Source organism: Gobio gobio, assembly GCF_949357685.1.
Source record: "Gobio gobio genome assembly, chromosome: 19".
Taxonomy (NCBI): domain Eukaryota; kingdom Metazoa; phylum Chordata; class Actinopteri; order Cypriniformes; family Gobionidae; genus Gobio; species Gobio gobio.
This window is the reverse complement of record NC_137112.1, coordinates 6,070,363-6,086,029: the sequence shown is the minus strand read 5'-3', so window position 1 is coordinate 6,086,029 and position 15,667 is coordinate 6,070,363. Positions and strand designations below refer to the sequence as shown.

At 37.5% G+C, this 15,667-nt stretch overlaps 2 protein-coding genes across 23 annotated transcripts in view; both read right to left on the bottom strand.

Moving 5' to 3' along the window:
* traf3ip2b (TRAF3 interacting protein 2b) overlaps positions 1–15,667 on the bottom strand; it is a 1,379,907-nt gene that overhangs the window by 35,433 nt on the left and 1,328,807 nt on the right. The gene's annotated exons all lie outside the window — the stretch shown is intronic.
* The window catches only part of slmapa (sarcolemma associated protein a), a 107,923-nt gene that overhangs the window by 49,301 nt on the left and 42,955 nt on the right, over positions 1–15,667 (bottom strand). For 16 of the 22 annotated variants that reach the window (XM_079844540.1, XM_079844529.1, XM_079844545.1 and 13 more), the window contains exon 4: positions 95–131. In XM_079844540.1, coding sequence (XP_079700666.1) covers positions 95–131 — 37 coding nt within the window. Of the gene's footprint in view, positions 1–94; positions 132–5,643; positions 6,169–15,667 lie in introns of those variants that run through there. The other 6 variants (XM_079844536.1, XM_079844535.1, XM_079844541.1 and 3 more) reach the window with 1 other exon arrangement.

The window sequence follows — 15,667 nt, the reverse complement described above, 5'->3', positions numbered from 1 at the left end:
CTGGAAATCCTTCATTCATGATCAAGTTTAATCTGGAGAAAAACAACCTGACATCCTGCATACATAACGAAAGAAAACAGTCACGAGCGCTTACCTTATCAATAGCCAGTGGCAGTGGTGCTGGAACAACACTGGAAGAGAAAGAGAGGTTGTTAATGGTTTATGGAGAGATGGGGACGGATCTACTGACACTATGCATGAGGAAAGTTACGTGCAAATATTTGCTAGCAGACTCGCTCAACCGATTCAACTTTGCACTGTTAATCTTTTACAGTACAGCCTTTTTATAACTTGAAAATATTCTCTCTCTCTCTCTCACACACACACACACACACACACACACACACACACACACACACACACACACACACACACACACACACACACACACACACACACACACACACACACACACACACACACACACACACACACACACCAGAGATACAGGTCGTTTCATTGACCTTTTTTGCTTTTGACTTGGTTTTAGCTTTTAACTATAATCACCAAGGCTCCCGCCAAAACATAACAGCCTTTGTAACATTATATAATATGGCTGATAAATGGAACAAGTCAAAAACTCATTAAGACATCAAATTCAGAGCTATTAATCACAGATATGCTATTAATCAACACATCAGATATCGCCAGCTGTGTCACGCCACATCAGCCGTCCAGTTGGCCAAGCTGCACTTAAACCCAGTTTCCTGTGCTTAAATGACATAAATTGGCTGTGGGTCAGAAGCGATACCTGTGGACTTTCTGCTCTAGAGAGCAACCAGGCAGAAACAGAAAATGAAATGCTCTGTCACTGAGACTTTGTGAAATGAGTCTAACTGAATGAGTTTAGAGAACCACATGACAATCCACGATCCAATCTCTAAACCCTGAGGAACTACAGAAAAATATGCAAAACCTTCTAACCACACATGACAAATATTTTCCAGAACATCAATCCAGGCTATTTATATGATGTAGTCCTAAAGATGACAAAATAAACCTTTAGCATTAGGGTTGGGTTCGGTACCGGTACCTTTTTTCTCTACTTAAGGGATGTTTACATAAATAACTGTAAAGAACCTGTAAGTCGTTTATAGAAGTGTTATTGACATTATGCCAGAGCTGCCCTGGTGACTGTCTGCCATTGTTTGTGAAGTAAGATTACTGTAATATTTACTAGTAAATAATAAGCTACTAGGTACTTAATTTAATGAATAAAAAACAACCATATTATAATTTTTTCTTTTTAATTTCATTTCTATGAAAAGATTACCCACAAGTTATGTATTTTCTGGTAATCAAATGAAGACTAAAGACATTAATTAAATTTATCTTTTAATTTAATGAAACTTTTTTTTGTCAAACAAAGTGCTGCATAACTGAGCCTTATACTGTTAAAATTAAAACATGGAAGAAAAATTGTGATTTATTACTTAAAAAATAAAGCTTTGATCATTTATTATTACATTAGTGTTAGTATTATTATTATATTGAGACGTATCTAAATTCTACTGTACAACAGTAATTTATTTGTTAAGTTGGCCGAACTTTTATTTTGACGGGTTGCCGTTAAGACCTTTGAGTTTGTGTGTGTTTATGATATGATGGTAGTTTTTCTCAAATGAAACGGTAAAATGCTCATGAAGTCAGCATGAATGTGACTCTCAGAGCTGCTCTGGAGATGAAGTTCATTCATGTATTCATATGAGACGGCAGAGATGGAAACACACGACCGTCATGCGCAATTCAGTGTGTGTGTACAGGTAAATTAAACCACATGTCTGCGCCATCCATTCACGGAGACACGCAGGATTCGTATTTAAATAGTCTTTTTGTGGTCTATATCACCAGATGTGTTCTCAGGTACCGAAATTTGGTACCGATTGATTTAATGTGAATCGGTACGCAATTCAGTCGGTGCCTTTAAAAGTACAGAGTTCGGTAGCCAACCCTATCTGTCACTGAGACTTTGTGAAATAAGTCTGAAATGGCATCTAGAGAACCACATGACAATCCATGAACACTGATCCGATCTAATAACCCTGAGGAACTAAAGAAAAATATGCAAAACATTCTAACCAAACATGACAAATATTTTCCAAAACATAAATCCAGGCCATTTATATGATGCTGTGGTCCTAAAGATGACAAAATAAACTATTAATAAACTATTATAAACTATATAATAAACTATTAACTATCAAAAATATTGTATACTTGTTTGTAAGGAAGAGGTGTAAATTGGACGGTTCAACACTATTCAATATGGTCAATATCGATTCTTATAGCAGCGACACAATATTTGCCGTAAAAAATACTGCAGTGCGATTACTATTCATACGATATTATGTGCCTATTTTACACAACCATTTACATTTTTAATAACTCAGAAATGCAACCGAAGTATATAAAATTTATCTGATGATAAAGAAAAATAAAAAATGGGCAAAAATCAAGTCACACATGAAAGCTTATGGCATTAACAGTCAAGAAAGTCTTTCAAGCTTCTGTGCTTAAACGTGCAATGTGTAAAATCTAGTTCAAGTCCTCATCAGAAAACAACCGAAATGAGACCGACATTGCATGAAGATGATGAGAGTCAAAATAAAGGTGTCTCTTGAAAAATTGAAAAATAGGGCTGCAACTAACAATTATTTTGATAATCGATTAGTTGGTCGATTATTTTCTGATTGATCGATTAATTGCATAAAAAGGCACTTTTTTGAACAAACATGTAAGCTGAGTGCTATGAACACAAACATAGTGAATATACCTTACAAAAATTAACCAGGGTTTTACAACGAATAAAACAAAAAAATAATAATAAATAAATAAAACAGGGTTATTGTAGTTATTCCACGGTAACCATAAATTAACCATGGTTTTGCTTCAAATCAATAGGCCTAGTTTAACTATGGTATTTGTGAGGTTATACAAATGGTAATCAATACACAAAAAAAACATGGTTTTACTATTTAATAGAACCGTTGTTATTTTCGTAAGGTATGTTTGTGCTATACATTGTGCAAAAAAGTTACTACACAAAAGGACAGTTTAAATTCCTACATTAAAATGACATTAAATAAAAACGAAAATACTAAAAACACAAACTCAGTGTTAGCAGATAAGAGGAATGTTCTGAAGTTTGAAGTTTAACACAGACGGTCAGGACGTGCTTTCATGCAAAATGGAAATACTCACATGAATTAGTAACATTTACAAAAGCCCCGTTTCCACCGAAATTACCCAGAACAATTTGTACCAGGAACTTTTTTACAGAAACTTTTTTTTCCCCCAGACCTGCTACTGTCTGTGTTTCCACTGCGGTCTAAAGTACCGTGAAGATTAGGCAAATTAGTCCAGTAATCATTTTGCGCGACACTGTCTGCAACAATAACAAGTATGGAGGAGATGCAAGCAGCGCTGCTTTTGCTGGTTATGTATTGGTTTACTAAAGAGGCAATTGACAAAATGGCGGAAAAGAGACAAGCACTGATACTAAAGCGTATTCTGAAAGCTCGTAAAGCTAGATTTAAAATAAGACAATGTATGTTATTATCAGCTAATATGGACATTGACCGTATGATTGCTGAGACGAACTCGCGCCATCGGACAGAAAGAGCAAGACTGATATTTACTGAACGCAGAACGAACCTCACAAAATACTTTTAAAAATGGCGGTTGAAATAAAATGCTGCGTGAGCTCAACCAATCAGCATGTTCAGCGCCCAGTCCCACCCCCGAAAGTTCCTGAACTTTGAAAAAGTACTAACTCGCAAGCAGGGCCGTTTGGAGGGGGAAATATTTACCCGAAACTTCATTCAGACCCTGTGGTCGAAACACACAGAGTACCAGCCCAAAGTTCCTAGTTCCTGGGGAAAGTTCCTGTGGTGGAAACACGGCTATAAATGCGGTGGAAACGTCTCTATATAGATCAGTAGATATCACCTGTAAAATTTACGTTTTGCGCATTTGTCAAAGTGCATGACAGGGTATGTTAGGGCGTTTTCACACCTGAAAGTCCGCACCAAGGTCCGAACCGAAGTTCATGTTTTGATACATTTTATACATTCGGTTAGTTTTGGTTTGGTTTCACATTGCAATTATGCGAGCGCACTAAAGAACTTTACATGACACACTTGCGTCCACTCGTCATCATTACGTGGGCGGCATCTGGACATTGATTGGTTTGTAAACGGACGTGAGTCTGACGTCAGCGTCTTTGACAAGAGTGAATGAACGGACGCATATCGTTGCCACTATTGAACAGTGCGCATTGCTTGACTATTTTCTTTTCGTTATGTTTAAAAGTGGACATTTCAAGCTTTTTATACACATATTTCTCATGTTTGTGAGACGAGTAGCTGCTGAGTTTCGGTTTATTTGAGACGAGCTCCAGCTTCATGTGCAAAGCATGTGATCGCTCCCGCGATTATTGTCTGCTATAGACTATTTGCTTCTTATTTATTAAATCCAGGCAATTATCTGATTAAACGTTGATTAAAATTAAGATACAATTTATACAAAACGAAATTCACATTAAAGAAAGGCTTTCTAAGCAAAATCATACAAAATTTCTTTCAAAATCATTTCTGACCTTCTGTCTTCTGACATATTGCGCATCTTTTCACTTTTCATAATCAATATAGTCGAGAAGAAATTTAGCATTTAAATATTTAAACAGAAACAGGAACTTCCTGCAAATGGTCTGAAAGTACGAACCATACAGAAAATGCTTTCACACTAGAAACGAACCGAACCTTTGTTCAGTTTGATCCGGACCGAGACGACCTCTTTTCATCGGACCAAATATCGTATGTTTGGTCTGGACTGGTGTCAGGGGGAGGTTTCACACCTGTAATTTTGATTCGAACCAAACTGAAAAGTCAGAAAATCCGGACCAAACAAGGTAGGTGTGAAAGGGTCCTTAAACGCTCATGTATTCGCTTGAAGCTTAAAATTAAGAATTTTTAGACAGCTTGGATGATGTACCTTTCTCGCAGCAGCTCACTCGGTTTCCACTCCACAATTTTTTTTGTCCATATAAATGCGTTATTCAGTGCTGTAGGTGGTGGCAGACCCAACTAATCGATAATGAGAATCGTTGTCGATGATTTTCATTATCGATTATTATCGACTAGTAGTTGTTGCAGCCCTAAAAAATGTCCATACGTTTTCCAAGCATGCAATTTCCCTAATATTGCAAGGTTTTGCATGACAAAGGGAATGAAGTGGGAAAGTCCTTTTGGAAGAACAAGCCCTTTGAAATATACCCTTCACCAACTTCCTGTTGGAACAGGAAATACGTCAACAGAGGACAGCAAATTCCACTCATCAAGCCATTTCATAGGGTCTTAAGAGTAAGGCTGCATACTGTACAAGTCAGTTAAAACATATTGAGCATGTGTTCAACACACATTGAATTTCAGCGCATTAATTATTAAATGACCAGCATTAAACCTGTTATCCAGGTGTGTAATAAAACGTGGAGAGAGAAGAGTAGAGATAGTTCAGGCCTCAAAACACCCATAAAAAAAAATCCTGCTGGATGTGATTCACATTTCAAGTTTTTTTTCCCATATATGCACTGCGTCATTCCTTCAAAAGCCTGCCGATCCCTCTTTTTTGGAAAAGTCTTGTTACCTGAAGTGTAGGAAAAGCAGACTTTATAGCGAGTTATCCATCAGCAGAGCAGATGTCTGGCGATGTCCGATGTCTGTGGTCTTAATGTTTTTCTTTCAGGCGCTTCGCAGAAGAACATGCTGTCATGCTCTCTTTAGCAGCTTGATAACATGGCTGGATCCTCGTCGCTCATGCGAAATCAAAACCGCGCAGTTCTGTCCGCTCCACACAGTTCAACACCATCCACGCCTCTCCCACAGGCAGCGGTCAAAGTTCAAGTGCTTGTCATGTGATAGTTCCAAGACTCTTCTGAAATAAAACACTCCAAAGTCCCTCAGAGCTCCAAGCCGATGTGAAGAGCTTTCAATTTTCATACGCAGTGAAACTCAGGCGGGACAATAGTAGCAGAACCTGATCCTCTGGCCGTCTGCCCCTATGGCATCTGCTCAGTAACTCATGCACAGAAACAAAGCCGACGGGTTGGAGAGCATTCCAGCAGACTTGGGGAAGACAGAACTCGTGGGATGTTCATAACCAAATAGAGTTACGCAACGGTGATCCACAAACATCCTTATAGACTGTGGCACATCACGTTACGCAAACAATGTGTTGGAACAGGTTACAACCGCACTAAAGCATACTACACCATTAAGTGCAGAATATATAGTATGTATACCATGAACAATATCCACATTTTCTAGGGATAAACCGAAAATTTTGGCTGATAGCGATAACTGATAATTCTTTATATTTGAAAGACGATAAATCTAAATCTTAATTAACTCCATTAAAAGCAATGTCCCAAGAACTTCAACATAAATCACACCTTTAGTACAGTAGTTTGATCCAAATTAATTTTACCCTCCTATGGCCAACTTTCTTTATCAAGATCTTGACCAAAAATGTATGCACCTCTTGATGGAAATAACATCACATTTATTTCCATAAAGAGGTGCATACATTTTTTGACAAGAGTCCAGCACTCTGTAAAGTCTCCTCCAGCACATCCCAAAAACTTAAATGGATTTAAGGTCTGGACTGGGAAGTGAAAATGATTCTTCATCCGCTCTCTCAACCATTCTTTCACAAATTGAGCCTGATGAATCTTGACATTGTCCTCCTGGAATATGGCCATGATGTGTCTTCCTACGTGGTTGTTTAAGAAATGAAAAGCTACACACTCCAACTAGGATTAGAAGAACTGTTGCCAAACATATAACATGCTAAAAACATAATAATCACTGCAATAATGATCCAAAAGAAGTACATTAGTAATCCATTCAAGACATAGTCAAGGCGTCTTCTATACAGAGAACATCGTGATAGAAAAATTACATGAAAATGACATCCTGGATCTCCAGAATCGCGGACGAGCAGTTCTGCATCGATGCAGTAATAGACCATAATATATTATAGCCTACTGATGTTTCTCTGACATCATTCGTCATATAAACTAAAAGTGAGTAGTTAAAAATGCACCCAATTTTAACATTTACAGCATGAGGGCATGCATTCGAGTGTGTGTGTGTGTGGCTGCTTGCGTGCGAGGCTGCATACGTGTGTGTGTGTGTGTTTGTGTGTGTGCGTGTGTGTGTGTGTGTGTGTGTTTGTGTGTGTGTGTGAGTGAGCGTAATTGTAACTTAAGTACACTATTTGACGATTTCATATGCTTTTAGTATTTACTAGTGTTAGTTCTAAATGGTCCTGTGTCGTTTGCTGTGTTCAGACTTAAGGCAGCGACACACCAAAACGACGCCAAAGAACTAGGGCTGATGAAAGCCGACTGTGTTGTTGCCTCGCATCTGGGAAAAAACAGCACCAAAAGGACTACAGGAGACTGTCAACTAGCACGCGTGTTCTGCACCTGCGTGTAAAGGACATAACTGTCTATTTAAAGCTACACTGTGTAACTTTTTTAGTTTATTCTTAGCTAAAAACACTTAGTTCTTTCAAAAATATATGTGCTCATTAATGTATATTTACTTCTTTCAAGTAATAAAGTATTCTCGTAAGTTTATAATATGCCATTGAAAATACAAACGGGTGAGGGTTTGAATGCGGGTCGCCATGTTGCCCCTCCATCTTGAAAGTACATCAGCCAAAGAGGGACATACCCGTAAATTCAAGCTTCGCCTTTCGCGTTTTAACACTCGATGGCACCGTGTCGAATGTGGACGAGGTCGAACTGGAAGCCATGTTAATCTTGGACTAAATCGGCCACTGTAGGAGTTAAAACGAAATCGGAATTGAGAGGAAGAGAAACTAATATTCACTGGATGGTCATATACCTTTTAACCACTAGATGGGGGAAAATATCACACAGTGTAGCTTTAAGCAGATATATTCATCTATACTGGACTCGTCATTCAAAAAGGAAAAGCGAAACTAAGACTGCAGGTATAGGGTATAAACCATAAACAAAGCAGCACTTGCTAACCATTTTGAATATCAATCACACTGATCACGTTCTTTATTACACTCTGCTCATGTTATTATGAAAATATCCGTGCAGTGTTGCTCAGGTAAGATGACATAAAATTATATCAGCCTTCTGTCTGTCCAGTTTTGACTTGCTTGCTCGCTTTCATCACTTTTGCTCGTATTCTCGTGCACAAACTGGTTCGCTAAGCCAATCAGAGTTCACTCTCACTGACGGCCTGACGCGATTCTACATGTTGATCGGTCAACAACAACAAAAAACGACGGCGTCCGACTACAGCCAACTGTGCGGGAACACAGCAAAAGTCGGCTTGGTGTGTCCCTGGCTTTGTGTTTGATGTTTGCTACATTCAGGAAGTGTACTTTCTTGGAGCAGATCAAATAAAAAGGGAGTGCATATATCCGACTGCTTGTATTCATTGACAAAAATGTATTGAGGATGCAACACATCCTCCTGACATTGAATCGAATCATTGACATGATAATCGTAATGGATTTGAATCGTGCGACCAGTGATGATTCACACCTCTACTAGACATAAAAACCGAGGCAATTTAAAGGAAAAAAAGGAAAATGCCAAGGCAAAATTGTCTATTTCTGATTCTTTAATTTGAAGTTGAGAATGTTCATGATGGCAGCATCTCCCACTACAGCAGTGTGAAGCTTCAGGCAGTGTCTTGTGAGTGTGTGTTTATGTAAGCCAGAGATGAGTCACAGTAACTCTCCGGTTCCAAGCCTGCAGCCACACACACATTTATTGTTTGAGATGGTTGTTTCAATGTGGCAGTCATGGGCTCACAGGTAATTCATGAAGACTTGCAGATATCAACAGAGTCACGGAAATCACTCTGAATTTGATTGAGAAGCATTTCGTTTTTATGCGCCATGACTAGCGATTAAAACAATGAATGTGTCATTTTACAATTATTGGCGTTGGCAAGGCAGACTGCCATGCAAAATTACCAACCACAGTTCTTTGAATTATAGACTAATGCGTAGCACCACATATCTAGCTCATGATGAAATTAAAATATAATTAAAATAAATAAATATTATACATGAAGTCTATTATACACCCTACCAATCCATCAGTCATTGATCAACAAATACATAACACGTGCCTAAAACACGTAGGTACTACATTTGAATATGAGCTTACTTTGTTACCGTTAAAAAAGTATGTTCTATGTAGTATGAATGTAATCTGGACGTACTACATCCACCCTGTTGTCATTATCAGTTGCGTTGCTGCCCCTTCATTCATAAATCCTCTCCTGTGGCCTCATGGGATAGTAAAGTGTCCATCGAATGTGCAATTCAGAATCTCATCCGGGGACTTTTCACCTACTTTTTTTTTTTTTTTTAAATACTATGCATTTGGACATACTACAACATACTGTTGGCATTATAATGCCCCCTAACAATCCATCAGTCATTGCTCAGCCAAATCAGTCACACATTATAACACATAGGGCCATATTTTAACGATCTGAGTGCACGGCGCAGGTGCTCTTAGGGTGTGTCTGAATCCACTTTAGCTAGTGTAACGACGAAAAAAAAGGTCGGCGTACCAGACTCATGGTCCAAAAGTGTTGTACCTATTGTCTTAATGAGTCATGGGTGTGTTTTGGGAGTCACAGGCAATAAACCAATCAGAGTCTCATCTCCCATTCCCTTTAAAAGCCAGTTGCGCTCGCACCATGGGAGATTCACTATTTACATATGAGCGGAAAAGCCTGAACGTTTCTCCAGAGAGGAATCCTTTTATTTTTAATATTTAAAAATGTTTGTTTGCTGCTCTGCGTCCCTGTGTGTGTAATAATCAGAGTGTAGGTGAGCGCAGGACACAACCTAACACGGGTTAGTTGTAACACGCATGTTTTAACCCTTTCAACACATGCCAGAATGACGAAACTTAGTGTATTTACTAGTTGCCATATCAACATTATTTAGAGAAAAAATAGCGGCAAAATTAAAAATTCTCTGGAAGATATTACTGAACATGTATTTAACCATAGCAAAAGTTCATTTCTTACTTAAGTTTAGTTTTCATCTTTGTTTTTTGTGTTTATTTAAAATAAGACAAATTTCGATAATATTTTAATCTTATATCTGTTATTTAACAGTTGAGATGGTTCTTTAATGATGATCTTACCAGCAGAAGACACGAGCCGCCATTTAAATCCCAGTTGCGCAGATGGGATGTGTGTTAACACTGCCTTACAATGAGCCCCTATTAGAAATATGCCATTATATTCTATACTTTTATGAATTTTTTTGAGAAACCATGAGAAAAATGTGAATAATCACTGAGTCAATGTTCAGAAATTATTAATTATTATTATGTTTTTTTAACTATGCTGTATAGCTGTATTTAGAGTTAATGTTAATGATTAAAAAAATGCCATTATTTTATTTAAAAAAGTTAATAATTGTATTTAGTTGACAAAATATTTTAGTTTTTCTTGTATATGAAGAGTTTCGTTGCAAAACGAGATATATCCATTGTGAGAAATGTTGGTTATTTGACATTATTATTTAAGACATCAACAGTCAAGTTCATTCACAATTTTTTGTACATTAAACTATTACTTGAGCTCAGTGAAGGCCAGGGACACAATATTCTTCAAATCCAGGATATTTTTTATTTAATTTTATGTCCATAAATAAATCAAAAAGCATGCCAAAATGCAACATATGTATCTTAACATTGTCAAACATCTTAAATTGGTTAAAAAAACAGTACATCATACCGGTAAATATATGGAATAGTATACAAAGATTGATTAATAATAATAAGATTCCGAGTTAGTTTTGGCCAGAACATACACAACATAACATTTTTTTTTTTTTTTTGCAAAACGCTATATATCCACCTTAGGCTATATTCTACTACTGTAATACCATTAAGAAAAGCTAGTGAATTAATGTTATCCTGGTCCACTTTTGTAGCGTTTTTATAATTTTTTGTGAAGTTGAAGGCTACATCTTCATCTGACAGTTTGTCGGCATGACACAGATCAACATTACTCGCAGTCGCACGATGACCACAATTAATCTTTGGATGTTTTCCCTCCCCTGAATGCCTTGCCCGTTTGGTCTTCTCCCTTTGATGATTTTCTTTAGATGCCTTCCTCTTTCTCCCAACAGCAGCTGGAATGACCGGCTCCAATCCGTCATCGAAATCCATAACGTTAGCTTGACTCTGAAGCTTTGATTCTCTGACTGACAGACAGCTGTTGATCAGTGACGTAGCCTACGTGACTGACAGCTCGCCTACAGTATTAAATGGTAAACGTTTTTTAGTTAGCCTATTGAATCCTCTTTTTAAAAATATGTTTTTTGTTTTGATATTATCGTTAAATCACTGGGCAAACTCGGAGCACTTCACCGGCGGTGACTCTCTCTTCGCGTGACATCCTGGACGTTCTATATCGCACTTTGTAAAGAAACTGGGCTGGCGGATATCGCGTTTTGTGAAAAAATACATTTTGTAGTAGGCTTAAAATGTACATTTTTAAATCTTATTAATGGCAGTAATTCACACATAGATTAAGGTACATCTAAACAGTGATTTCCAATAATAAAATCCAAATGTAAAAAAATGCCGTTTATCGCGTTTTGCAACCGAACTCTTCATATATTTTTGATTATATCAGGTAACATTTTAAGCTGTTATTTGGTCATGTTACATTGTGCCCCGCCACATGTTACAATGTACCCCACCTATGGGGCATGTTGTCACATTTCACTTCCATTCTTTCGGGGTAAATCAAGAAAAAAATTATACACTGTATTAATAAAACAAAACCACATAATTGTACTAGACATGTGTGCAATTAATGTGGGGAAAAAATAAATACTCTGAACCCCAATTGGATTTACACAAACTGAGAAAGTCAAAAAGCGTTAGGTTGTGCCCCGCTCTCCCGCATATTACTAACACACCCTTTAAATTACATAAAAAAATACTGCGCTATTGACTTTAGAGCAGGTTTGTGTTGGTCAATGGCGCAGTCGTTTTTAATTCCTCAAAATAGCAACACGCCAACAATGCACCTGAACACACCTGGTTTTCAGACCAGACACCCATGGGCGAAAACAGATGCGCCAGTGGATTTGATATTTAAACAACGTGGTTCTGGACGTGAAAATGAGAACTGCGTGTGCTGAAGCTAGCAAAAAACACTTTTTTTGCCTGCCGTTGCATTGCACCGGGTGTATGATAGGGCCCTTGGTGTCAATTGAACTGCACTTTTATGAATGTCAACAACAGCCAACTTGAATATATTAGATGGTTATTATACAGCTTTGTAAAGCAGGAGTTAAGATAAATTACGAAATAGAAACCAAGCAATCAACAAAATGTGGCTGGTTAGGACAATAGGAGATAGGATTCACCACTGAATCATTAATAATGATTTAGCATAATAATATAGCGGTCACATCAGGATCACAGTGAAATAGGACTGTACAGAAAAGCATTTGCAGAAATTAAAGACTCACAAGGGAACCAATAAAGCGTGATTGGAAGATTGGAAATCCATTACAAATTCAATGAGTAAACTGGAAACAATGTCCCAGTTCTGGCTGTGGTCTGAAATCTGTGATCAATTATAGTGGGAAAGAGAATGGTGAGAGTTCACCCAGTGGAGGAAACGGGACATCCCTGTCCAGTATTCCACTCGCTCACCCTCCAGATGGAAAATCATCCGCAACCCAGCCCTCGATGACTATCACATCTCTGTCGTTTCCCCTCCTTCAATAAATCTATCCATCCCTACTCACAGAGCAACAATACAAGTCTATCTGAGAGAGGCTGAATGAACATTAAGTGGAAAGAGTGAAGGCATTTTGCTGAGAAACTCTAAAAGGAGTGAGATAGCTTAAGCAGATGTCTTTTGTCGACTTGCTGGAAGGAATTTCAGCAGGCTCGTGGTGAGAAACGATTTCTCAGGCTGCCTTTTTGACCTCACTCGCAACACAAACGTCAAGTAAAAGCCCTGGCCACAAACACGCTGAGAAATCCCTCGACTGCATCTTCTAATAAACAGAAGAGCGCACAGACACATGCCGCTAACCCCGAACATACATCGCTGGTCTGGATGGGCTCCAGAGGCAAGAGCTCAACAACTAGACACGCGTGTGCCGTCTATAAATACCTCAAGCTGGATGTGAACATGCGACTGGGTCGAGAGCTCGGCCAAGGAGCTCCACCACAGTCACGGGACACAACCGATGCTTGCTCAACAGGCCAAGACCAAAAGAAAATAGGGAGCAGTGTGAACAAAGATGGGACAGTTGTGCAACTACACAATTCATATAACACAAACATATCATTTATGCAGCACGTGTCAAAAATAGAGAATTACGTTTTGTATGAATAAATAAGGTGGGAAGTTGCATTAAAAGTGCCTGACGGATCAAGTGCTTATTTAAAAACAAGTGATACTGTTTTTCATCGTATGTATTCGATTACTGTATAATTCTTGCAATTGTTGATCTGTGCTTTTATCCAAGCCCTATCATAGATCAAAAAATTGCTTTAAAATATATATATATATATGGCTTTAAGATGTTACATGCAAGATTATATATTTCATATAAAAGGTCCATATATGTTTTATAATTGTATTGTCTGACAAGAACTAATATAAAAAATAGATGTATATCTGTCAAAGGGGTAAACCTATGGAATAATTTTGAGATGGACTTAAACATGATGGTCTTTTTTTTCATTTTGTAAATTTAAGAAAATTTTTAAAAACAGGGTGATAAATAATTATATTATAATATAAATAATTGGTGTGTGCAATACTAAATTTATTGTAGTAATATCTAAAATGTATACATGTATATATGATCTTTGTAATTAACATTGTACATTTATGTAACGCTATTGTATATATTGTATTAATCTAAGAATATAAAAAAATAATAATATAAATCAAGCTCATTAGAGAAATATGTAATAAAGGGTAAGCAAAATAAGCAGAAGCTCCTGCCTATACCTTTTTCGGTTATATATATTTTTTGATATATTTCTTTTGTTATATTTTTAAATATTTTTGTTATTTTTTGTCTTATTAATTATGGAAAATTTTCTGTAATGACTGAAATAAATAAACAATGAATGAATGAATGAAAGAAATACATATCTTGTACGTATAATTTAATAACACAACCATACATATTCTAACTGTTATTCTAACTTTTGATTAAGATGAAAAGAACACTGATTTATTTTGCAAGCCGCCTGAAGTTACAGATAATGTAATTCCTGGAGATGATGGAGGCGATCATCATGTGGTGAATGTGGATCCACCAGTGGAAAAGAAGGCTTTTTATGGAGAGTGTGGCTGAAAGACTTCAAGTGGCTGAATCCACAAATTTTAAGCGTGAGAGCTTGATTAAACACGGGGAGTGTGCCAAGCACAAGAAATGTGGCAAAGTGTGTGGCAAAGAATTCAGGATCAGGTTCGAATGTTGAAGCTTTCAGGATGCTTCCAGCCGTTCCACTCGACTGGCAGAGCTGAGCGTGAAATTTAACCATCTGCTAATATACATGTTAAATCTGTTCATATTTTTTTTAAATTAACTTTCGCAAGTTGCATGCAGATTTTTTAAGTACATTTCACATATGGAATTAGGTAAACTCTACTTAACTAATTAAGTAAAATTAACAAAAAAGATAAGTCACTTTAAAGCAGCACTAGGTAGTTTTTGCTCTCGGGTCCCCCTACAGTTGGGAAATAGTATTGTCCTCTACTACTGTCGTAAACTCTTGTCATTCTACATCAGTGGATGCATCGCACGTGCATTTGTTGACATGACACTATGATAGCCCTGAACACTGCAGGAGTTCACATGCAGGTGTTCTGCTTGCGTCGCGTGTGAAATGTCTTCATCCCAGGTACAGTGGCATATGTTTCAGCATGTCATATGAATATCATTTCATGGGTTTTATTTTTTTCAAACGCCAAATGATCGCGATGCTCACGTTTACAAGCCAGCGTCATTATAGTAGCCTAGTCTATTGTTTCCCGTTTTACAGAATCTATATGATACTTCAATTCAATGTTTGAGTGGTAGGTAATAGCCATATATTGTCAATATTATAATATCAAGCTACCATAGATCAATCTGCAAATTTGAAAAATCGATTTGCATTATAGCTTGAGGCAAGACAAATAAACAAATATCACAGAAATGTTAGGTATCCTAAAATATGATTTTGTGCGTCTTATGTATTTACTTGCAAGAATGTAGCCCCTCCTCCTTCAGCTCACGCCAACGAGCAAACGCTGGCCAATGTTGATCCTCGTCCTGCCTTTAATCCCATCACTTTCTCGTTTCCTCTTTTTGCTTTCCTCCGACAAAACCTTTGCTTTCTTATTTTTCTGTGCTGCTTCGGCCATGACTATAACATTCGGCAAACAAACGATAGTTTGGCTCGCACGTCCGAATTTAAGGAAGTGGGGGTGGTGGTGGAAGTGACGTATATGCCGTAAAGCAGTCGAATTTTGTAGTTCTTTTTTTTCTCGGGTTACTACCCGAAACCCGAAGTTTAAAAGTACGATTAAAAACGATACAGACCCCGTCAGTA